Below are 26,349 nucleotides of genomic sequence, written 5' to 3' on the forward strand. Positions count from 1 at the left end.
TAGGTGCCACAAACCTTGTGAGCAACTGGGCGTCAAGGATCATCTAACCCCATGAAACAACACATAAAAAGTCCTGGTAGACAAATAAAAAGCGACAAATTTCAGGAGGTACAGGGGAACAAAAGAAATCATAGTGGTGAGGGGACTCTCAGAAGCAGACGGGTCTAACACGCGTCCCCCCCCAGCTGAAAGTGGGGAGAGCTACCCAACCCCTTGGGAGTCCTCAACACTAAGGCGGAAATACCTGGAGAGACCGTCTGCATTGGCGTGGTCAACTCCGGGCCGGTGTTCCACCCGAAAGTCCATTCCCTGTAGGGAGATAGACCACCTCAACAGTTTGGGATTTTCCCCCTTCATTTGCATGAGCCAACGAAGGGGTCGGTGGTCTGTCTGAACAAGGAAGTGTGAACCAAACAAATATGGTCGCAGCTTCTTCAATGCCCAGACCACCGCAAAGGCTTCCCGCTCGATGGTACTCCACCTCTGTTCCCGGGGAAGCAGTCTCTGTGACAGAAAGACCACGGGTTGATCCAGACCCTCTTCATTGAGTTGCGATAGCACCGCCTCAATGCCAATGTCGGATGCATCTGTCTGGACAATGAACTCTTTTGAAAAATCTGGAGCCTTCAGGACTGGAGCTTTACACAATGCTTGTTTCAGAGTGTCGAAGGCTCGCTGGCAAGCCTCCGTCCAAATGACTCTCCTGGGTTGCTTTTTGGCCATGAGTTCTGTAAGGGGTGCCACGATAGTGCCATACCCCTTCACGAATCGTCTAGTAACCTGTGAGGCCCAGGAAGGCTCGGACCTCAGTCTGGGTCTTGGGGGGTTTCCAGGCCATGATTGCCTCAATCTTCGCCTGAAGGGGCTGCACCGTTCCCCGGCCCACCAAGTGTCCTAAGTACACTACCGACCCCTGTCCAATCTGACATTTGCTGGCCTTGATGTATGTATGTATGTATGTATGTATTTGAGCTTGTAAAGTGCACTGCTACCCGTCCGTAGGTTTCCTGGCGCTGTATAACTCTGGGGAACCCGTCCTGGCTTTCCCTGTGGGATGGTCCCTGCTGGGAGTCCCCAAGGTGGAGCCAGGCATCCCCGGAATTGATGGGGCCGTTGTGGAGATTAGGCAAGCTAATGCCCAGAGTTGCCGAGTGGAACCCCTGATTAGAGTAAGCACCGAAGAGAGAATTATCGAGTCCGCTGACCCAAGTCCACGACCCTGCCGCGTCGGGAATTGAACTCTGGTCCCGGGCTGACTTCTGCTCCCGGATCTGCTACCTCGAACTAGTGAGCCACACCACTCCACACACCACTCCATCGTCAAGCCAGCCCGTTCCAGGGTCTGGAGAACGGCTTGCAAGTGCTGCAAGTGATCCTCCCAGCTGCTACTGAAGACAGCTATGTCATCCAAGTAAGCAGCAGAGAATGACTCCATCCCGGTGAGGATCGTGTTCACCAGCCGCTGAAAAGTGGCAGGAGCGTTCTTGAGCCCAAAGGGCATGACGCAAAACTGGTAGTGTCCATCAGGTGTGGAGAAGGCTGACCTTTCCTTGGCTCCATTAGACATGGGAATCTGCCAGTACCCTGCAGTGAGGTCAATGGTACTGAGATATTGGGCAGCTCCCAACCGGTCAATCAATTCATCCGCCCGAGGGATCGGATGAGCATCCGTTTTGGTTACCGAATTTAGTCCTCGGTAGTCCACACAGAATCTCAATTCTGGTGTGGTGCCAGGTGGGGCAGCTTTAGGAACTAACACCACCGGGCTAGACCAAGGGCTACTTGAAGGTTCGATGACTCCTAGCTCCAGCATCTTAGCTACTTCGCTTTGGATACTGGCCTTCACCTTGTCAGACAGCCGGTAAGACTTTGACTTCACAGGTGGGCTGTCCCCTGTGTCCACGTCATGGGTACACAAGTGGGTCTTACCCGGGACAAGGGAGAACAGAGGAGCGAATGACCCCAAGACCTGGCGACATTCCTCCTGCTGCTCAGGAGTCAGGGTTGGCGAGAGTTTCACTCCGTCCACTGACCCATCCTTTTCTTGAGACGCAAAAAGGTCGGGGAGAGGCTCCGTGTCCTCTTCCTCCGATCCGTCAGTCACCATAACCAACATGACTTCGGGCCTCTCGTAGTGGGGCTTGAGGCGATTGGCATGTAACACCGGATGCGGATGCCGAGGTGTCTTTACGTCCACCAGATAGGTAGACTTGCCCTTCTTCTCCAATACCTCGTAGGGGCCTGTCCAACGATCCTGAAGGGCACTCGGCTCTCCAGGCTCCATCACCCACACCTTCTGGCCAGGCTCCAACTCCACTGGGTGAGCGTTGTGGTCATACCACGCTTTCATAACTGCCTGACTGGCTTCCAAGTTGTCAGAAGCTTGCTTCCACAACTTAGCCATTTGTCTTCGGAAGGCCAGCATGTAGCTCACCACATCCTGGGGAACTTTCCGGGGAGACTTTTCCCAGGAGTCCCTCACCAGGCTGAGAGGTCCACGTACAGAGTGCCCGTACAAAAGCTCGAAGGGGCTGAAGCCCACTCCCTTTTGCGGCACTTCCCTGGAGGAAAAGAGCAAACGGGGTAGGAGGACGACCCATTTCCTCCGCAGGCTTTCGGGTAGACTTCTGATCATACCCTTCAAGGTTTGGTTGAACCTTTCCACAAGACCATTGGTCTGTGGGTGATAAGGAGTGGTGAACCTGTAAGTCACTCCACACTCCTTCCACATGGCCCGCATATATGCTGACAGGAAGTTGGTCCCCCTGTCAGACACAACTTCCTTGGGGAATCCCACTCGGGTAAAGATCCCCATCAGGGCCTTGGCCACTACTGGTGCAGTAATGGTTCTCAGAGGAATTACCTCTGGATACCTTGTGGCGTGATCCACCAGGACCAGGACAAACCTGTGACCGGATGATGTAGGTGGATCTAGGGGCCCAGCAATGTCGATGCCCACCCTTTCAAAGGGGGTGCCAACGACGGGAAGTGGTTCCAGGGGAGCCTTCAGCTTCGTCCCTGTTTTCCCACTGGCTTGGCATGACACGCACGACCGACAGTATGTGTCGGACGCCACCCTCATTCGAGGCCAATAAAAGTGGGGGACAAGCCGGGCAAAGGTCTTGTCCTGACCCAAGTGTCCTGCCAAGGGAATCTCATGAGCCAACTCTAATAGGAAGGCTCGGTAACACTGTGGGACTACCAGGGCCCATGACAATCCGTGCACTGGCGCCCTGGGTTCACTGTAGAGGAGACCATCCTCCCAGTGAACACGATAGTTCCCAGACTCGTTACCTGCTGCCTGGGCTTCAGCCTGTTGCCTCAGACCCTCGAGGGTGGGACATTCCCTTTGTCCCTTGCTCAGTTCCTCCCTGGATGGTCCTCCTTCCACTCGCCACTCAGCGGGGATAGGCAAGTCCTCCAACGGAACCATGTCCTCCTCCGCGGACTCCGGGTCCACCTCCACAGGTGGCCTATCCGGCTCACGGGGCATGGACATCGAGGCAGGCTCCTCCTGTCCTCGAAATGTTCCCTCATCAGCAGCTGGGTGGGCCATTGTTCCAGGCTCCAACCCACGCGACTTCTCCTCCCGAGCAGCCGCAGACCTGGTACTCACACAGGCCCAATCAGGTGTACCCAGCATCTCAGTAGGAGTCCGGTATTCCACCTCCTTCCAAGCATTGTGCTCCATATCATTGCCTAGCAGACAATCGACTGGCACGGCGGGGCTTACGGCAACTCGAAGTGAACCTGCAACCCCTCCCCACTCAAAGGGAACCTCGGCCACAGGATAGTGGCCCATTCTGCCGTCAGCCATTGCGGCTGGATGAAGTACGCCTGGAATCACCTGCTCTGAGGACACCAGATGACTCCTTACCATAGTCCTACTGGCTCCTGTACCTCTCAGAGCTTCCCCTCTATGGCCATTGATGGTGACCCATTGCCCATACTTGGTAGTATTTGAGGGCACCTGGATCTTTGGAACCATCTCCCGATCACCCAGGGACACTGAGGTGACACCCGCCCACTTCCCCCCCCCCCCCCCCCTTAACTAAGGGCATCTCCTCCCCGAGCGCTACACTAGCGACTCCCGGGGCCTTTCCTCCAGTGGGAGGGGGTGGTCTCTTTGGGCATTTCACGTCTCCCTTATAATGTCCAATACCACCGCACTCATAGCAATGGATAACCCTTGGCTGCTGACTGGCCAGGATTAGGGTTCTTCTGCGGGTTAGCCTTAGAAGTGGAGAAGAAACTTTTCCCCTTAAAGGTATTTTGGGGGCCTTTGGAGAACTCCTGCTTCTTGTTATCTCCCCCTCTTTCTTCTGGGGAGCGCCCTGTCCGGACTTCTGAGAATCTCCTCCCGTCCCCTTCGTGGACACTCGGGTACTTGCCCAAATGTCTGCCTCCTCAGCAAGCTTACGGGGGCAAGTAAGTTTGCTGTCTACCAGGTGTTGCCTCAGCTCGGGAAGACATTTCTCGAGTAGATGTTCCTTGAGTATCAAGTCGTACAACCCTCGATAGTCCTCCACCTCATTACCTTGGACCCACCCATCCAGGGCTTTCTTGGCAAAATCCAGGAAGTCAACCCAATTCTGTGAGCTCAGCTTGTGGCTGCCCCTAAACCTTTGCCGGTATTTCTCGGGGGTCAACCCAAACTTCCTGATGAGCGCCACCTTCATGGCGGGGTAATTAACCTGTTCCTCCCGGTCTAGGGCCAATAAGGCATCCCTACCTGTCGGAGGCATGTACCGGTATAATCCACCACCCCAATGCTTCTCATGGATCCCATGGGCTCTTAAGGAGACCTCATAGGCTGCCAGCCACTTGGCTATGTCATCACCAGCGGTATAACTGGCGACTACGTCCTTGGGTAAATGGGGCCTGGGCTCCCTGGCAAATTCCTTTAACTCAACACCCTTCGGAGTGATGTTAGGGGCCTGGAATTCGAGTTCTCGTAGCTTGAGCTCGTGTTCCATCCTTTTCATTTCCATCTCCAGCTTGGACTCATGTACCAACCTCCTCCCCTCCCTCCTTTCTTCCAACTCCATTTTTGCTATTTCCCACCTTAACAGTCTTTCCTCTCTCCTGTCAGCTAACTCGGTTTCTGACAACCCTCTCGATGACACACTGCTGCCCTCCCTTGAGGTTGCCTTGGGGCTGATTGACATCTCACCCACCCCCGGGGGACATTCCGCAGTCCTATCAATGACAGTACCTCTGTCCGATTCCTCCTCCTCCACCGTTCCCTCCGTGTGTGCTTCCACCCATGCTCGCAGACTAGTACGGAGCTCCTCTCTTTTGGCCCCTCGCCTGACAAACACTCCCCTCTCCTGACAGAAATCCTTGAGCTGTACCACAGTATAGGTCTCCAGCTCTGACATTTCGAATTCCATCTTGTCAGTGAAAAGTGTGGACCACCACCCCGAAGTAGGTGGCCAGGATAAGAACTTTGAGGGTCACTTCCACCCACCTCCAGGAAAGAATTTGGAAAAAGCAAAACGTTGAATTTGAGGGCCGCTAGGATAAAACTCCAGGTGTGTACCTGTGGTGCACACTGAATTATTATGGGGTTCAAAACAAGCACGGCTCGCAATCCCACCTGCTGAGCACCAATTTCATGTTGGACCTGCGATGGGCAAGCCCAGCACTAAGGGGGTAGCTTGGCTCAAGTGACAAGGCAAGTGAAGGCTGTAGTGTTAAGCCGGCTCTGACCCAACAATAACTCCTTGTACATCCACACCAAAAAGGACACCACACCACTGCTGTAAAAAAATACGATTCCTTTATATAAAAGTTCTTTGTTGTAAATAGGGTTGACTGGGAAAGCACATATACATTTCTTTTGGTCATACAGTTCTGGTAATAAATAGTATTAATAAATAGAATAACTTCAGGAATGAGTATCACAATAAATACCACAATAAATATCACAATAAATATCAGAATAAATATTGGTTCATTTAAATAAACAACCACATGTTTCTTCTGGTATCGCTGCCACCAATTAAATACTTTAGAATCATTACATCTGCAATACGTTTCAAATGGGAAAGATAACTCTTACAGTTTATGCTGTTTTCAATGACCAGGTATACGGCTTCTCTGAGCACAAAATAAGGTTTGGGACTCTTTAATAATCACTCAAGGCGTATGCGTGTATATCTAGAAGGCAAGGAAACACAGTAAATACATCATTTGCACTCGGCGGTCACCTGTCATGTATTCCTATAGGTTCTGAATCGATCCCCCTATTCCTGACCCTATTCTGATTAAACTAACTATCAAGTTAACTAACAGTCAGCCCATGAGGCAAGAAATCCCCCATGATGCAGATACCGTTATCTGACGCAGTCACACTACGGCACAGGAACGTGTTATCTGATTAGGTCATAACGCTTGAGATCTAATTAGACAAGCGACATTCCTCCAGCCCCTGATAAGGCATACGACGTTCTCATAACAAATCAAACCTATGACAACCTGGAAAATCCGTGCGGCCATTGTTTTGATTTCACAGAGAACTTTAGTAAAGAATGTGCTAACGAGCAAGTCGTATGACATCTTTATTGACGTATCTATGTCCATCCTTACGTCAATCTCGGCACCTTTAAGGTATAAATATTGCCGATCTTGCCCTATGCAAACACACGCGTGGTGACAAGACGGAGCAGCCATACTTGCCGAAGCCGAGAGCAGAAGCAGACCCCGCAGGCAGCAGCCCCGCCTTCCTGACGCGCTGAGAGACGCGCTGCTATCTCAAGCCGAGAGACCCAGCACCGGCGCTTCTGGGCAGCCCTCGCAGGCAGCCTGGAATATCGAGAGCAGAGAGAGATACCATTCCTCATTCATCCTAAATTCCAGGTACAGAACTGAATAACCCCTCCTAGAGAATTCTTTAGTTATTCACTTGGCAAAAACAAACTTAACTTAAACTGTAACTTTCTATTCCCGCCCACGCATTAGACTTAGGTCAGGTACACGGGGTAGGCGTATTTAGAAACACCAGTTGAGTACGTTTAGTCAAATGTATATGTGTATGTAAATATATTTTAATCATTTTAAACATCATATGGCTCAGAAACCATATCAATGTTTTTACAGTATTATTTTATACTATTGCTTCTAATGTATGCACTTTACTTAACTATAAGTATTGCAATAATATCGATCCATTTCTCTTGTACGAGAAAAGAGACTGATCAATAAATAACATCTTTTATTGAACACGCCCGTCTCTTCCTTTTCTCTACATTCTGATGAGACTAAGAATGCACGTACTGACTGAGTAAAATAATTGCCTTGTGCTCACACGACTCATGAGATTGACTCTTGATTAGGGGAGAGCAAAGTTGTCATGTTCTATGGTTGTCAGAAACTAAATCCCTTCTTGTCTAATCAGGGGAGTTAATTCCTTCCTTGAACATTCGAGAAAGTTTCTAGCGAACTCTGAGCTTAGCTGGCAAACCCAAAAATTAAGTCTAGTATCGACAGTAGTAGACCTAGTTAACGTCTGGTCTAGGCCTTTACTGCTGTAGGTACTATTCCAATGCGCAGAGCCTATTGGGAAAATAGGAGCTACACTACATGGCGCCCAACGCGTTTGGAAAGGGCGATAAAACTAACGTAAGACATTTAGAGTAACTCAGTCGTGCTTTCTCACTCAGACCCCTTTTCCCAAATACTCCAAAGACGTCTGGAGTGGGTGAAAGGTTATTATATCCTCCAAAACCTCGCAGGAGGGAACTCCTATGTATGGTTCTTGGTCTAGTCAACGTTGAAGGATAAAACAGTTCCAGAATATTGTGCATCTAATCTCTGTTTCCATAAGAAACCTGATCTGCAAACAAACATAATACCATCCTGTCTGTAAAATGGCAGAGAGTGATGATGAAAGAGAGGCAATTAGATTAGCTACTGAAATAGCAGATGCTGATGCTACCATGCAAACAGCAGACCCGGATATAATACTCATCCAGGTCGCCAAAAGGAGATCTATAACCTTAAAACTTATAGAAAATGGACTGACACCTAGAGGTGGCACAGTCATATTCGTAATTGAGGCACACGAATATCGGCAGACAGAGGTATACTATACATGGATACATTTTCCAGCAGCAAATGCTGTAACAAAGTACTTCCACTATTACAAAGTAGAGGAACCTCCTGAAACGTACACTCCTTTCGAGGAGGTGGAAGTACCACTCAAATTCCAAGAGCATTTGCTCTTATTTGATGGCGCCCTAAAACATAACAATCACATTACAAGGCTCGGTCCTTTAGGAAGACCAGGAGCAACGTGGCCGGTCCTAGCCGGATACACACCACATCCAGACATCGAAAGAATGCCTGCAGCAGAGCTGTTAATACAGCTAAAACAACTACTAAAAATTCATAGACAATTAGTTCAGTATGTAATGCGGACTTCAACAATTCAGCCAGCGATTAAACTACCACAGCTGACCCCTCACCAGGGGAACACAAATAAAATTACACCACAGAACATCCAATCCTGCCTAGGTAAAGTTCCAGCTAAACGGGAACAAATACCATTCTGGTTGGCACAGAAAATTACCCAAATAGAGGCGGTGTTTCCTGACACCACCCCATTAGAAAAACACAGGATTCTGACTATATGTCTCCCAATGGGAATCGCACCACACATTGAGGACTGTGACACTTGGGGTACAGTCTTTGCTTCCATCTATACAAAAACGCACGGTGTTCCATCCATTTCGGTGATACCAGATGTGCTAAAACAAATTCAAGATGAATACGGTCCAGAACCTGCTTTAACTCTTGGTATGAAATTACTGAAAGACTTCAAGCAGGTCTCGGCTATATTATTAGCCAACATAAAAGGTGAAGCAGCAAACGTGGCGATCCGCCAGAGGTTAAAAGAGACAGATATAGCAGACCAACCAGCTGAAATTGCCAGAATCATAGAAAAATCCTATGAAGAACTAGGCAGAGATAGTCTAGGTGGAATACCAGTAAAACCGCAACTGACTACAAGTCCAGAAAAAAATGTTTTTTAATAATAATAATTCACCAAAAAAGAACTGGGATGGGAACAAACAATCCAATCCTAAAGAAAAGAAATTCCAGTCCAGAGGAAGGTCTCCTAGGCGAAGAGAGAAATCTCCAAACCCGAGACAAAGGTCACCCCAGAGTGAACCCTCTGGGAATAGATATAACCTTAGAAATAGGGATAATATTAAAAAACCTGATAGATATCAAGACATTGATACACGTCCCTCTCAATCTTTTCAGAATTCCTCGCAGAAATCGGAAAGAAGAGGACGATCAGAAGAGCACGCCAAGTCCAAAGACAAGGAACCTGCTCAACTGAAAAAGAAATCACAATTTCCAAAAAAGAAGGTAGCCAGTATCAAGGTAGTTAACAATGCCGAGAATACTGAGGACACAACTGAAAAACGGAGAGTGGGCTCAGACAATGCTAGACAGCGCAGCAGAGGTGAGCATAGCTCGCAAAGTCCTTATGAATCATCTGGAGACAGTGGACACGAATGAATACCTTCAAGTGGAAACTGCAGATACCAGAGTTAGCAAGCCCCACAAAATATACGAGATAACATTACGTATAGAGGGAGATAAGACTAGGAAAATAAGGGGACTATTTTGGGATAACCTCTCCAAGGGTTATGACATCCTTCTAGCTGAAAAAGACTGGCCACCAGAGTTTGTCAGGGAGTGCCCTCATGGCGAAGAAGTAAATATGCCTGCCTTCTCGAATCAAATGCCGATTCATAAAAAAAATACACTTGCTAGAAAGTGGGCAGTGGCCTTAGCACCTGCTTTATATAAAAATCATGTAGGATGGGATGAGGATTCTCCTCCTCACAAAATCCAGTTAAAATCACAACCAACTGCACAAAGGCAGTACCCAATTAAGCAAGAAGCTAAAAAACAAGTAAATGAAATACTAGATCAGCTAGAATACCAGGGGGTGATTGAAACTTGCACCTCACAAATGAACAATCCTTTGTTTCCGGTCTCCAAACCAGACAATTCATATCGCCTAGTTTTGGATTACCGACACCTTAACACATGTTGCAAAACTTTTGCAGTGCAAAACTCACACAGTGCTGCACTAATGAATAACATAGTGCGCAAAAAATACAAAACAACCTTGGACATCTCCAATGGATTCTTTTGTCAAAACATAGCACCAGAGAGCAGATATTTAACAGCTTTCTCAGTAAATGGCACTCAAAAACAATTCTGTCGGTTAGCCCAGGGGTACAAGAACAGCCCGGGGGTATTCTCAGCGAGAGTAACAGAATTACTACAACTATATGATGATGAAGCATTATCTTATGTCGATGACATTTACTTAACAGATGATGACTTGGAGACTCACTTGAAAAGAGTGAACACCATAATACTTGGTTTCGCTGCAGAGGGTTACAAATTCAACTTCAAAAAGTCCAGAATTGCCCATCTGACGGTCCTATTCTTAGGATATGAGCTATCAAGTGAAGGTAAAAGCCTGGCAGAAAATTTCCTAGAGAAATGTGCCGTTATCCAAGCTCCTAAAACACTAAAAAACCTACAGTCAATTTTAGGCTTCCTAAATTTCGGAAGAACATACATTGCAAATTACGCAGAAAGGGTAAAACCCCTTTACGATCTAATTAAACCAGACTTTAAAAGATCCAGTTGGACTCAAACACACACAGAAATTTTGAGATCCTTACAAACAGACATGCTAATTAAGACAAAATTAGAAACCCGTGATAATACACGCAACCTTGTGATCCGAGTCATCCCAGGGAGATGCGGATTCACATACCTGACCTCTAATGAGGGAGAAAAGGTACCAATTGCATTCAAATCACACTTGTACACAAAAGCTGAACAGAGATTCAGCAACAAAGGAAAAATTGTTCAAGCAGTTCAAACCGCAATAGCTAGAGAAAAAGACATAGCTGACGGTAGACATATCACAGTCAGAACAGCTGAATCAGCCTTTGAGGCATTAACAACACCATGTAATTTACCATCAACAACATTGGATCCAGAATGGATACAATGGGTGAATTCAATCACAACGGACAAAGTATACTACTACTTTGATCCAGAACTAGAAGAATTAAAAAATCTAAAATATGAAAAGACGTATCCTCTGCCAATCGACATTCTGCCTCTACGACATTACGCCTGTGTAATCTATACAGACGGACATGCTCAACCCTCCGTTTGGGGAGAACATGCATACAATCCCACATGTGAGATCACAAAAGAAGTGTGTCGCGGAGCTAAACTAAGACCTCTATTAACAAAATCACACTCAGTAGAAACTAATTCAGAACTACAAACTGAAATAATAGCTTTGAAAATGGCGCTAGATAATGCGGATCGCGAATTCCCGACACTTATAGTGTCAGATTCATATTTCTGCGTCAAAGCATATAACAAGGATTTGCAGACATGGATTCAGAACGGTTACAAAGATGACACAGATGCACCAATAAAACAGAGACTGCTCTGGGAACAAGTAGCTCTTTTGAAAAAAGAACTACCAAAGACTCACGTGACACACTCACTGAGTCATCAACGTGATGGCGTTCACGTTGTAGGGAATTCATTGGCTGAAACAGCCGCAGCGGCAGCCAGTAAACCGGCTCCCGTAGATCGAAAAAAGCGTACATTAAAATACATTGACGGTGAAACATTGCTGGCGGTGAAAACGTCATTAAAAGGCGACTGCTCAGCGTTACCGATCAACTATCCACTCAATTATACATACATAATCGATGCAAACTCCGTCCCTTTTGCTCGAATCCCTGGAGTGGGGGATAGAGTGATTCCAAACATGGACAGGAGACACTTGTTAATCGCAGACGCACACATGGGCGAGGGTCTCAGACACCTTAAATTAAAAGATTCTCTGGAAGAATTACAATCACGGTACTGGTGGCCAGGCATGAACCTGCACTACACCATGTTTGTAAAAAACTGCCCAAACTGCAACAGAGATCGCAGTGGGGAGAGAAGCAGTTTAATACCTCGTCGTATCAAGGCAGATAATATTACCAACAAAAAGAATGGCTTGCGATTAACATACACAGGCTAGTTCCACTTATAATGTAGATCCACAGCACTCGGCTGACGTCCGGACTGTTATACAAGATTTGCAAGTCTAAATGGCATATACGCTAAGAGCATGCTACGTTCGACCATTTTTTTTCACTCAGGCAATCCAGCCTGGGGGGGGAAAGAATGGCCAAATGAGCACAGCCCAGCGGGAATCTTCTCACTTCCTTCCTGAGGGTATGGGATGGTGTAAAGAAAAAACCAAGGCAGAAAGCAATCTATAATGGAAAGGACATTAGGTTCGGGAGCTGGGTGGGTCAAACATCTAATAAGTGTCCAACGTAGTCTAAATAACTTGCCAAGAAATTCTCTGAAGGGATTCAGTCCGTACGAATTATTATTCGGAACTAGGATGTTGATCTCTGACCTTGATAGTCAGACTTCAGTGGTAATAGAAAAAACCTTTGATGTCAAAGACAGTTTGGCTATTTTGCAGGACTTAAACAAGAAAAGACCTGAGCAACATACAGTTGAAACAACAGCCAACAACCACTGAAGAATCACCACCTGTCCCAGCAAGACCTGTCTGGATTCCAAAAGTCGGGGATCTAGTCAGGGAGAAGATCGCGGTAAAGAAGGAATTTGGGCCTTCTTACAGAAAAGCAGTTCCTGTCTTGTCTGTCAACGGGACAAGATCAGTTGTACTACCGCCACTTGCTGGAAAAAAGGAGAACCGAGTTGTATCCATCGACCTGGTAAAACCACAACATGTGGCCGATAACAAACAGTAGGCCAAGTGGACTCCCAATAAGTAGCAGAACACCAAGGTTTGCTACCAGTACAGAGGTCCTAACAAAGAGGCTCATCACATTCGAAACGCCTAAAGAAGAACAACAAGGACTATGCAACAATGCAATAGAACTCAGACCTCTGAAAACCCAAATAAAGACATTTAGCAGAGACACACCAATCTACAATGAAGTTCCAAGTGAAAATGCAAGAAACAAAAATCCTGAACCAATTGGAACAATTGACAGAACTGCATCTGGTTACTTCATCAACTTCGATGATTCCTCTGAAGGTTTCAGCGAACAAAAGACACAGCCATCATCAAAATCCTTTAAAGACAAAGCTAAGGAACTTTTGAAACAACTGAAAGAAACATATCTGGTTACTCCATGGATTGAATTTTGGGTGGGTTTTGGTGCATTTATCCTCATACTTTGGCTCATCATGGTATTTACCTTGGGACGCTTCATTGAGGGAAAATATGCTAAAATGGACACAGCAAGTCAGAACATCAACTTGGTCCTCAAACCACACACATCTTCACACGTCGAGAAACGAGAACTTTCTTCAGAACTTTCTTCAGCCAACTTCACAGCAATTCCAATACCTGGTGGGGTAGCCTGGGACAACACTGACTATGAAATTTATGGTCCGGTCGAGATCCTGAAATATCCACACCAAATCAAGATCTCCTTGAGTGACTTTGCAAAACCAAACTCATTTGCTGATGATTGGGACTTTGAAAGTATAAACAATATGATGTCTGACTTAGTAATGTCTGCTAAATTTACAAAACATGATTATTTGCAAGGTTCTACAAATTATGATAGTATGTATTGCTATAACCATTATGGTAACCATTTCTTGCATAAATCTGCACAACCTAGAAATGTTTTAAATTATAATCAATGGGAACATTGTGCTACACCTCCAAAAGGGAGCTCTAGAACCGTTTATGACAAATATTCATATTTTTCAGGTTTTAACATAACTAATGCTGAAACATTTTATTACAAATTGTCAAACAAGACAGGGATGAAAACCATGATAACCAACACAAAATTGATATATTCAGATTCATTCTTTGAAAAAATGAATACATTTGGATTTGATTATTGGGACAAAAATGTTGATTTGAAAAGTGTTTGGGGTACAAAAGAATGGCAAGTACAGGGTATAGAAGCTTTGTGTAGAGCCTGCATGATCCCAGAACAAATGATATTTTTAAATGACACTGTTCAACAAACCACCTGTCTTGGCTTAGCCAAAATCAAAGATTTAAATAACCTGTCTATTCCAAAGCCAACAATGTTTAGCAATAACTCTGATACAGATGAAGAAATAGACATAAGCCATATACTTAACCAAAACAGAACACATCCTGATTGGAAACAATGGTTGATCTGGCCCACAGATACAAATAACTGTCAAGATAGATTCCTGAATAAAACACAGGGTTTCAAAATGACCAGGCCAGACCCTAGATATCCTCAAAGACATCACCCAGGGATAATAACAACCTACAGTGTGGGCAAATTATGCCTTCAATGGCTACAAACTTCCACACTGCCTGAAATTAAGCAACACCTAACTTTACTTACTGATGGTGCTGACTTGCGTGATTTCATACTGGGACCACGCAAACAGCGTCAAAAGCGTTTCATAGCAGCCTCTGTATATGCAGCATACAATGAGGCCTGGAAGGTTACTCAAATTGAAACAGCAGAGAGAATACGTGAAATTGATCGTATTAATTTGGAAAAATCACTTTCTGTAGTGGACAATGGGTTAATGACTCTGTCCTCCAGAATATTTTCATTGGACAGCATTGTGTCTTCAGCAATCGATATATTATCGCAAGACTTACTGTTATTACAACATGGTCAGTCACAATTGCGTTCTATTGTACAGCTTGGCTGGACGTTACAAAATCTGCGTTCAGGCTATGTGCCTTGGCGTTTAATCAACACAACGTCACTATTCCAAATCTTTAACCTTACTGATAGACAAATCGGTATGGCGCAGAAGGGTGCTGATTATACAATCTTGAGCATTGAAAAACTAGAAAGATTACCAATGACAATGTCAGAACGACCTGTCAGTGAATGGATAATCCACGGAATCATAAATATTCCAATCTCAACCTTCAGGTTTCAATACTGCCAAAAATATATACAGGCTGGCATGTACGAGAAATTGGGAAAGGGGTACCTTAAAACAACTTGGAACCTGCCCTATTCACATGCATGTGTCAGTAATAAAGGACAGAAAGTGTTTCTTAGTGGCAACAATTGTGCTATGTCACTAAGCGGCACACTTCTGTGTAACGGTATTAGTTTGCACGGAGCCTGTGAAGGGAATTCATACAACCTTTCATGTCACCAGCAAGGCGCACCTGCAACTGAAATAGAACCATTCTTTCAAAGACTCTATAATGGGAGTTACATTCTTATTGTAGACCGCAGATGTTGTAGTCTTATGCCCGGGACTCCTTATCTCGTCACTACGACGGCGAAGGTCAAGTGCTGTGGACGTTCTTTGTTCCCCAGCTCCTTACCAGACAGGGAGGCAAGGGCATGGCCCGGTTTGAAAATTACTTCTATTCGAATAGACACTTTAAGCAGAATGAAAACAGTGCTTCTTCAGACGCCTACAAGGCTCACGTCATCTAAAGAAACGTATGATCTACAAGTCGCAAGGACGACTGCAGAGATACATACATTATTATCAACTAATTCCCCCGTACATTTCGCGGAAATCCTGGGCGAAATCTTAAATATTTCTGATACCACTGGGGTCTCAAAGGTATTTAAGACAGTATTTTCGATGGCATTAACACCATTCAAAGCCATACTGGGTATTTTTCCAGATTTCGTCCATTCGATTTTTGGCGGACTTCCCCTGATCCTGGGACTAATTGCAGGAATCCTATTCCTAGTCCTTATTTTTCGTTATGGCAACCCATGTCACAGATCAAACTCTCGCGACAATGGAAGATACGATCCTAGCCATTGGATACCGGGACCGGATATCAAAAATCCTGGGACTCTCCCGGCTTAGAGACCTAAACATGACTTGGTTTCTATCATTTCGACCAATGTGGCAAAGGTGTGTTTTACCTGTACTAAGGTGTCTGCTATGCGGAGAAGAATGCGTGTTAGACACCTGTCTGACGCTACAATCGGATGCGCCGGTGGATGCAGATACACTGTTGGTTCCTACCAAGGTTCACGCACTGTGCTGCCCTCAAAGGCTGCCAATCCTGATGACGGCATTCCTGGAATCTTCACCACTGCGATTGAAGAGTAGTGAAGTTCAAGATGAAAGCAACATCGAACAGGTACGACCTTCTGTCAGCAAGGCAAATCAGAATGTCAATGCAGACAATCATGCGCATGAATGCATGGTTACACCTATTTCCGACTTAGTGGAACTTTCCCATGAAGCTGTTGACAGTTTTTTCGAAAGCCTGAATGATATGATGTTCTCTCGGAACAGAAATAGAGACTTTTGAGTAAACTCGCACACGGCGTTCCCTGAATTCGGCCTTCAACTTTTAAAAATAAAGTCACATGAACAATTACAATCCAGTTCACGGACAGCAACTTTTTTCAGCAAGCCCTTAAAATATTTTTCTATATATTTTTTCCCCGGTACACTGATCTTCTGCTTAAAGTAAGAAACTATTCCTAGAGAACTAAGATTTCTATTTTTAGATACTTTATATAGACTTTAGCTGCCCGCAGGTATGTTCACAAATATTTTATTATGTGATGAAATGGTCTCGAACTTCCTTTCTGTATAGCCATATTAAGAGCCATTTCATGTGTATTTCTCATATACCAAATAAGCAATAATGCATACAAATGCGTGTTTACTTTAGCGTTTAATTCATAGCTTAAGTGCATACAAAATATATGACTGCAATTTTTCTGTATATTTGAAAATTTCAAAAAGCATTTATGTATTTTGGGGTGGTAAGGTATACACTATTCTCTATAGTATGTTGTACTATGTTATACTATGCATAGATTAGTAAATATGACCATAGTTAGCGTGGAGTGGGTGTCATGTATTCCTATAGGTTCTGAATCGATCCCCCTATTCCTGACCCTATTCTGGTTAAACTAACTATCAAGTTAACTAACAGTCAGCCCATGAGGCAAGAAATCCCCCATGATGCAGATACCGTTATCTGACGCAGTCACACTACGGCACAGGAACGTGTTATCTGATTAGGTCATAACGCTTGAGATCTAATTAGACAAGCGACATTCCTCCAGCCCCTGATAAGGCATACGACGTTCTCATAACAAATCAAACCTATGACAACCTGGAAAATCCGTGCGGCCATTGTTTTGATTTCACAGAGAACTTTAGTAAAGAATGTGCTAACGAGCAAGTCGTATGACATCTTTATTGACGTATCTATGTCCATCCTTACGTCAATCTCGGCACCTTTAAGGTATAAATATTGCCGATCTTGCCCTATGCAAACACACGCGTGGTGACAAGACGGAGCAGCCATACTTGCCGAAGCAGAGAGCAGAAGCAGACCCCGCAGGCAGCAGCCCCGCCTTCCTGACGCGCTGAGAGACGCGCTGCTATCTCAAGCCGAGAGACCCAGCACCGGCGCTTCTGGGCAGCCCTCGCAGGCAGCCTGGAATATCGAGAGCAGAGAAAGAGATACCATTCCTCATTCATCCTAAATTCCAGGTACAGAACTGAATAACCCCTCCTAGAGAATTCTTTAGTTATTCACTTGGCAAAAACAAACTTAACTTAAACTGTAACTTTCTATTCCCGCCCACGCATTAGACTTAGGTCAGGTACACGGGGTAGGCGTATTTAGAAACACCAGTTGAGTACGTTTAGTCAAATGTATATGTGTATGTAAATATATTTTAATCATTTTAAACATCATATGGCTCAGAAACCATATCAATGTTTTTACAGTATTTTATACTTCTGCTTTTATTGTATGCACTTTACTTAACCATAAGTATTGCAATAATATCGATCCATTTCTCTTGTACGAGAAAAGAGACTGATCAATAAATAACATCTTTTATTGAACACGCCCGTCTCTTCCTTTTCTCTACATTCTGATGAGACTAAGAATGCACGTACTGACTGAGTAAAATAATTGCCTTGTGCTCACACGACTCATGAGATTGACTCTTGATTAGGGGAGAGCAAAGTTGTCATGTTCTATGGTTGTCAGAAACTAAATCCCTTCTTGTCTAATCAGGGGAGTTAATTCCTTCCTTGAACATTCGAGAAAGTTTCTAGCGAACTCTGAGCTTAGCTGGCAAACCCAAAAATTAAGTCTAGTATCGACAGTAGTAGACCTAGTTAACGTCTGGTCTAGGCCTTTACTGCTGTAGGTACTATTCCAATGCGCAGAGCCTATTGGGAAAATAGGAGCTACACTACACACCGGGATACGATCTCTGCTTTGCCGGTGAAGTCTATGCGCGCCTACGGGCTTTAGCACCACTTGAGCACAGGCGGCACCAGTTCAAAGTCATTAGACTGACGAACGGGCTGCCGGAGAGGTCACACAACCTTCGCGCACAGTCAAGTAAATGCCGGTTCACAGTTCCTTCACAACGCTGCATTCACTATGAGGAAACGGGCCCACCTCCCATCGGCTGCAATCAAGATACGTTTCAGTCGGGCACAGCACTCCTCTCGTTAGCGACGGGGCTCTCAGGGGCTCCACGGACCTCCCTCCGACTTCCGCATTCAGGGTGGTTCCCGCCCACAGCTACAGCTCCCGGGTCACTGGGGAGTGGCAAAGACGCTAGTCCCGCCCAACGAAGGCCGGCCTTTCCCCGCCCCGGCGCACCACCTCACCTTCAATCTGCGCAGGAAGCGCTCTACGCTGGTGGGGCTCGGAGACGTCCGAGCTCCCCTCTAGAGGCACCTGTCGCGAAGGGGGCACAGCTGACGATCGCGGTGAACTTGCTCTCGCCTCGCGACTCGATAAATCGATCACAGTTCACCACCGGGGGGCGGAGAGACACACGAATCTGGCCACAGTCTTTGGGGGCAACGAGGCACTCGCTGGGCAGGCGCTGTAGGCGCTAGGTCACTTCTCACGTAGCTGACTGGAACGCCAGTCAGACACAACGCCAGCAACCCTTTGCTGCTCTACTGCCTGCGCTACCAGCCACCTCAAGGGTCAACAGGGCAGGTGTCAATCTGGTGTCAAGTCTGGAATCTCTTCTCTAGTCTGAACTAATCTCCATCATCTAAAATGGCCGCCAGGGACTGGGCCTTATATAGCCAGTGCCCTGGGGTACTGGCACGAGCCAGAAGGTTCTAGAACCTTCTCTGGCTGTGACAATGACATGGCACTCTTGAGGGGTATTTAGGACACTCACAGCCACCGTACTGGGGTTCTAGAGCAGCCATTTTGTGTACCTGAGGAAAATAAAGAAATTCCTGTCAGAAATGCGCGCCAAACAAATGGCGCCAAAACCTCAAAAGGCCAGGGTTCATGAAGGCTCCAATGGGAGTCACTTCACATGAGGAAAAAGGGTGTCCACCATTTTAAGTTCATTTACACAGGTTAACCACCCCAGCTTGTAATGCCACAGGTTTGGGCCAGGCGCCTTGTAAATAGGTGCCACAAACCTTGTGAGCAACTGGCCGGCAAGGATCATCTAACCCCATGAAACAACACATAAAAAGTCCTGGTAGACAAATAAAAAGCGACAAATTTCAGGAGGTACAGGGGAACAAAAGAAATCATAGTGGTGAGGGGACTCTCAGAAGCAGACGGGTCTAACACATGCAAACCTCCCTCTTCTTCTTTGGTCTCATTAGGCAAGGCATTTTGATTTTACCAACATTATGTATATAATATACTGAAGAGGTCTTTCAGCCAGCCCACTTCATCCATTGGTTTGTTATTAAAGATTTCTTCCCTCCACTATAGCATACAGTATGGCACAGTGGTTCAGCCCACTTCAATCACTGGGTACGTTCACTGAGTGTGATGGTAGTCTACCCTTTCAGAAGACCTTCCACACACAAAGTAGTTCCCTTAAGTGCCGGTAACTACTGCTGCAATTTGTGCTTTTTATGACCCAAAAATATTTTTGCTTTTAGCCAACTCGTTTTAAACTTGATGCATGCCTGACAGTTTCCCCACTAAGCAAATTTGACAAAAAACATGTCCAAACAAGCATTAATAAATTAAAGAGGCTGGCGGCCAGTGCCAGACCTATTAACTTTGCCAGTGTTTATTCAGTCTAGTGTTCACTCCTTGCACACTTGCGCTTTGTAAATCTGATGGTCTTATGAGCTTAAGGGGAAGTGTTCACATTGTAGACCCAGGAATGAGGTGGATGGTTGTGTTTTTAGTACTCCTGTGTGTATTATTCAACCTGTTGATGGGGACTAATTCAACATGATGATCTACAAATGATATCAAGCATTGGGCAATTAATCTTAATGTAACACTTTCTTGCACTTTTGATCTAGCAGGATACGGAATCTGTTAAATTGTTATTTTTAGCATGGCTAAGTAATAAATCCAGTATGTATGCATCATTGGAAAAATTCATTTGACCCTGTTTATTTTTTAGAAAACTATTTGGGGCACTCTGCAAAGAATGCAGTTGTAACAGTTCCTGCTTACTTCAATGACTCTCAAAGACAGGTATGACTCTCAGTTTTGTAATAGTAGCTAAAAATGTTCTTGTGCATGGTGTTCAGTTAAAAAAAATAACTTATTTGTAGGTCATTAATATATTTGTTTGACGTTGGTTATCTCGGACTCATGGAACCTTAAGACAACTTGATCATAAACCCAATAACATGGAAAAAAATACTGAATTTACTATGCCTCCTTCTCCATTCCACTGCGCACTTGTTCCAGTGTTCAAAGGAAATGTCAGTGTGCTCCAGTGCTAAACAAGTGCAGCTTATTTCCTTACCAGCTTCCATTTTTCAACAGGTTTGAGACCCATCTTTTCCTTCAGTTCACAGTAGAGAACAGCCAGAACTTCGTGAGTTAGTTTGTAGGTCACACTTTCAGACCTTGTTTTAACAGATATTTTTTTGATAGACGTTCTGCTGCTACATGTTGAAGGTAAAAGTTACTGAGGGTCACAATGGCTGTCTATAAGACCTATTTTGCCCCATTCCCAACTGCGTACATACACTACTACATGCCAGTGGTACTGGAACTACTTCAAAAGCTGTTATGTTCGAGGCATGTGGGCTGCTAAATTCATATCTATTGCATAGATCGCCGCCTAGTGTTGGGTCCGGATGATTGCACATTGTTGTCCTGGAAGAGTCTTCGAAGTATCACGAGATAGGTGGCTCCTCCCCTGGACTACAGTGCGCATGGGCATAGACTCCATCCCCAGATTGTTTTTTTCCGCCATTGGGTTCGGATGTGATATCGACGTCTCCTGTTCGGAATCGATAAAACAACTTTTGAAGGCCACAAGGCTTTCTTTACTTCGTCGGTATTGTTAGCGTTCGGTCTCGTGTGTACTCCAACTCTTCGAGTCGGATAACTGTGGAGTCGGGTGACTCTTCGGTCATCGAGGCCCTGTCGACGCGGCAAGACCCGGACGACGCTACGATGGAACGAAGCCCGTTCAAGTACTGTCCCGTGTGCGGTTCGAAATACCCACACATCGACGTGCATCCTGTATGCAACAAGTGCCTGTCGCCGGACCACAACGAGGCCAACTGTATGGCCTGTTCCAAATTCAGGTCGAAGAAGACGCTCAAGATTCGGCGTGTGGCGCGCCTCGAGGCCCAGCGATCGGCACCAGCGCCTGTTGATATCTTTACAGACCCCGACGCAGACGAGCAAGAGCTTCACCTGCAGATCTCACCTTCATCGGCGGAGGTCGAGGCCGACTAAGGGGAACCCGTCGAGGGCCTGGACCTGTACGAAAACGTCGAGGAGGTAGGGGACGACTAGGAAGTTTATGGGGCCGCGGAAGATAGCTCGGAGGAAGAGCTATGCCCCGTCCGTACAATTACTAAGGCTCAGGTCACGGGATCGCCACTCGGCCTACTCCTCGATCCTCGGCCCGGCTACGGACACGACTACGGAGCCTTCATCACACAAACCGAAACCTTCGGAATCGAAAACAACAAAGATGGCCGACACACCATCGACACCGAAGACGTCTGGGACTGCATCGGCACCGTCGTCTTCGGAGGCATCAAAGCCGAAGAAGGCTGTCGAACAGGCTAAGGTACCGAAAGGCGCCAAAGAGACCAGCTCGAAGGTCGTCGAGCCAGTGTCATCTAAGGTGGTCGAGTCGAAGTCGAAAAAGACTGTCGAGACACCTTCAGCGAAAACTGCCGCACCAACAGGCACACGGACAGTCGAAACGGCGTCAGCAAAGGGCGCCGAGCCGAAGTCTGGAGCCCCAACGCCAAAAGACAAATCCGCTGCTCCAAAGTCAGCGACGTCGACGACTAAGGCCGGGACGGGGGACCGGAGCACAGCTGTCGAAGGTGCATCCGCCACCCAAAGACATATCGTCAGCGCATGGATCTTCCCCTGTGGGTGGACAGAGATCGTCGGTCGGCTCGACGAAGCCATCCGCTTCGTTTACAAAGCAAGTCACGGACTCCCTGAAACGAATAAAGGACAAGTCGTCGGAGCAGAAAACACACTCGGTGCCGCAGCAGAGTGTTCCGCTGACCAAGACTTCGATGCCGATCCTCTACACATTACCGCCGAAGGCTTTTGCACCTCGTACGGTGACCGAGGAATCAGTGGCTCAGCTAACGGGAGGTCTTGGTCGACCACCCTTGCCTGACGAACATTCGGAGCAGTTTACCGACACGGGTAGATTAACGCTCTACAAAAGGAAAATTACAGCACAGCCTGTAGAATCCTATGTCATACCTCTAAAAAAGAAAAGGCCTGCACCAGACACGCCAGACCTTGTTGAACCCATCCCTCAAGGGCCTGGGAGGAGTCCTACACCTTCACCCACTGGATCCAATGGGGATGAGGGTGACCAAGATGAGCAGTACAACTTCCCTGAAAATACTGACCCTGATGAGCAGCAAGACTCATGGATACACTCTGGTGATCAGGGGGACCAACAGCTGGTCAGTGACCCCCATCTGTATGGTGTTAAAACTTCTCCAACTGAAGACTCTGCGGCATTTAATGCCTTAATTGAAAGGGCAGCTTCAAACCGCAAAGTAGAGATGCATGCCGACCCAGTTTATTTGATACTTTTTCGGCATCAGAAAAAACGGTGAAGACACTTCCAATGCTTAAGGGGGTTCTCAAGCATGCCAATGACATTTTTAAGGAACCCACCAGAGCCAGAGTGGTGAACCCACGTATTGAAAAGAAATACAGGCCGGCACCTGGTGACCCTACTTATATTCGGGGACAGTTGCCTCTAGACTCTTTGGTGGTCTCCAATGCCCGCAAGAGGGCGAATTCACAGACAACGGGTGAAGCTCCTCCCCCGGACAAAGAGTCTAAAGTGCTTGAGGCAGGGGGCAAAAGGGTGGCTGCGCAGGCAGCCAACATATGGCGCATTTCTAACACTCAAGCCCTGTTAGCCAGGTATGATAGGGCGCACTATGACACCTTTGAGCAGCTCTTACAACACCTTCCAGACCAGTTTAAAGAAGGAGCTGAGATGCTGATACAAGAGGGCAAGCTCATTTCTAACGCTGCGATTAAATGTGCGCTAGATGTTGCAGATACAGCAGCAAGAGCAATAAACACTAGTGTTATGTTAAGGCGTCAGGCATGGCTCCGCATCTCAGGGTTCAAACCTGAGATACAAACGACTATCCTCAACCAACCCGTCAATCCAGACAGACTGTTTGGCCCAGAGGTTGATACCACCCTCAAAGATAAAAAAAGATACTGAAACGGCGAAGTCCATGGGGGCGCTTCAGTCTCAGCAATACAGAGGGAACACTTTTCGTCGCTCAGGTGCACGGGGTGTTGCCAGAGGACACTTGGCACAGCAGTCGCATTTCAACAAGGGAGGCGCCCAGGCCTCGTACCCAAAACAGAATAGAGGTGGTTACAGAGGAAACAGCGCAAAGGGCAGAGGCAGAGGCAACAATAATTCCCGTTCCTCTGCTGCCAACAAACAGTGACTCCCTGTCACTGCCCCCCGACCATCCAACACCTGTCGGGGGGAGACTCCAGCAGTTCCTGCCAGTCTGGAAATCCATCACCACAGACAGGTGGGTCAGGAAACTTATCCAATTCGGCTACTGTTTAGAGCTAACATCCACTCCACCCAACATACCCCCAAGACAGCGTCCTATGTCAGCAGAGCACTTGCACTTATTGCAGCAAGAAGTCCTGGTGATGCTGCAAAAAGGCGCAATAGAGCTCGTGCCTGTGGAGGAAGAAGGCACAGGGGTTTATTCCCTGTACTTCTTAATCCCAAAAAAGGACGGCTCGCTCAGGCCCATTCTAGACCTACGCCCCCTCAACCTGTACATACACTCAGAACATTTTCACATGTTAACACTACAGCAGGTTCTTCCATTGCTAAACCAGGGAGACTTCCTCGCAACCTTGGACCTCAAGGATGCTTATTTTCACATTCCACTCCACCCGTCCCACAGAAAGTACCTCAGGTTCACCATACAAAACAGGCATTACCAGTTCAAGGTCCTGCCCTTCGGGGTAACAACTGCACCAGAGTGTTCACCAAGTGTCTGGCGACCGTGGCGGCGCACCTCAGGAGACAAAACATACATGTCTATCCTTACCTAGACGACTGGCTCGTTCAAGCAAAGTCGAAACAGCAGTGCGCCGCGGACATGTCCCACACAATTCACCTCCTTCACAGTCTGGGGTTTTCGTTAAACTATCCAAAGTCGCACCTCCAGCCAGCCCATGTGCGGCAGTATCTGGGCGCGACAATCAATACTCTAACTGCTACAGCTCAGCCGAACCAGGTGAGCATCGACAACATCCAGTCGCTCATCCGAAGGTTCAGACCGCAAAACTCACTCCCAGCGAGAGTGTTCATGCAGTTGATAGGCATGATGGCCTCCTGCATCTTCATTGTCCCACACGCACGGTTGCATATGCGTCCGCTCCAAGAATGCTTGGCGCATCAGTGGACTCGGGGACAGTTAAAAGACCTAGTGTTGGTCACCGGTCGGGCGTACAACTCTCTGCATTGGTGGAATCCACACAACCTTTGCAAGGGCCGACCGTTCCAGGAGCCTGTGCCACAGATTATCCTAACAACGGACGCATCTCTCCAGGGGTGGGGAGCTCATGTGCTCCACTACACTGTGCAGGGACTATGGTCGACGCAGCAAAAGAAGATGCACATCCACTATCTGGAATTGATGGCAATCTTCATGGCACTCAAATCCTTCAAGATACATCTGTGCAACAAAGTCGTGTTCATCCGGACGGACAACATGACGGCGATGTATTACATCCAGAAGCAGGGAGGTACGCACTCTCCACAGCTGTCTCACCTGGCTCAGAGCATGTGGAAGTGGGCCATTCAGAGGAACATCTTCCTCATGGCGGAACACCTCCCGGGCACGGACAATCAGATGGCAGATCTGCTCAGCAGGTACAGCCATCAGATGCACGAGTGGGAGATACATCCATCAGTACTCCACCCGAACTTTCAACAGTGGGGTCATCCAGAGATAGACCTGTTTGCCACAAGGGAAAACGCAAAATGCCAACACTTTGCCGCCAGGTTCCCTCACCCACAGTCGCAGGGAAATGCGATATGGATGAACTGGTCAGGCAGATTTGCGTACGCTTTTCCCCCAGCACCTCTGATACCGCTGGTGGCAAGAAAGCTAAAGCAACACTCGATGACACTCATCCTAGTTGCTCCAACGTGGGCACGCCAACCATGGTACACCACGTTTCTAGAACTCTCCGTGGTACCGCCTCAAAGGCTGCATCTCACACCCAGGCTCTTGACGCAGAACCATGGCGACATTCAGCACCCAGATCCGCGACAGCTCAATCTGGCGATATGGCTCCTGAGGTCTTAGAGTTTGGCTACCTCAACCTGCCTCCTGAATGCTTGGACATCATCAGGGAGGCACGGAAGCCCACTACAAGAGCTTGCTATGCAGAAAAATGGAAGCGGTTTGTCATTTATTGTACAGCACACAACATTGACCCGCTAGATGCATCCATTCCTAACATCATCTGCTATTTGTTACATCTTTACAAATGCAATCTAGCGTATGCTTCCATTCGGATACACTTATCCGCCATAGCGGCTTATCTTCAAAACAGGCAGCATCTCTCTGTTTTCAGGGTGCCTGCCATTTAAGCTTTTCTAGAAGGGCTGAAGCGGGTCATTCCTCCCAGGACCCCACCCGCTCCAGTATGGAATCTCAACGTGGTCCTCACTAGGTTGATGGGCCTACCTTTTGAGCCTCTACATTCATGTGAGATTCAGTTCTTGACATGGAAAGTGGCTTTCCTCATTGCTATCACGTCTCTAAGGCGTGTTAGTGAGCTACAAG

At 46.8% G+C, this 26,349-nt stretch overlaps 1 protein-coding gene across 1 annotated transcript in view; it reads left to right on the forward strand.

Moving 5' to 3' along the window:
* The window catches only part of HSPA9 (heat shock protein family A (Hsp70) member 9), a 360,992-nt gene that overhangs the window by 141,382 nt on the left and 193,261 nt on the right, over positions 1-26,349 (forward strand). The window contains exon 6 of the mRNA XM_078653348.1: positions 20,445-20,518. Within this exon, the coding sequence (XP_078509474.1) occupies positions 20,445-20,518 (74 nt within the window). The remainder of the gene's footprint in view (positions 1-20,444; positions 20,519-26,349) is intronic.

The sequence above is a fragment of the Lissotriton helveticus genome, chromosome 7 (assembly GCF_964261635.1).
Source record: "Lissotriton helveticus chromosome 7, aLisHel1.1, whole genome shotgun sequence".
Classification (NCBI taxonomy): Eukaryota; Metazoa; Chordata; class Amphibia; order Caudata; family Salamandridae; genus Lissotriton; species Lissotriton helveticus.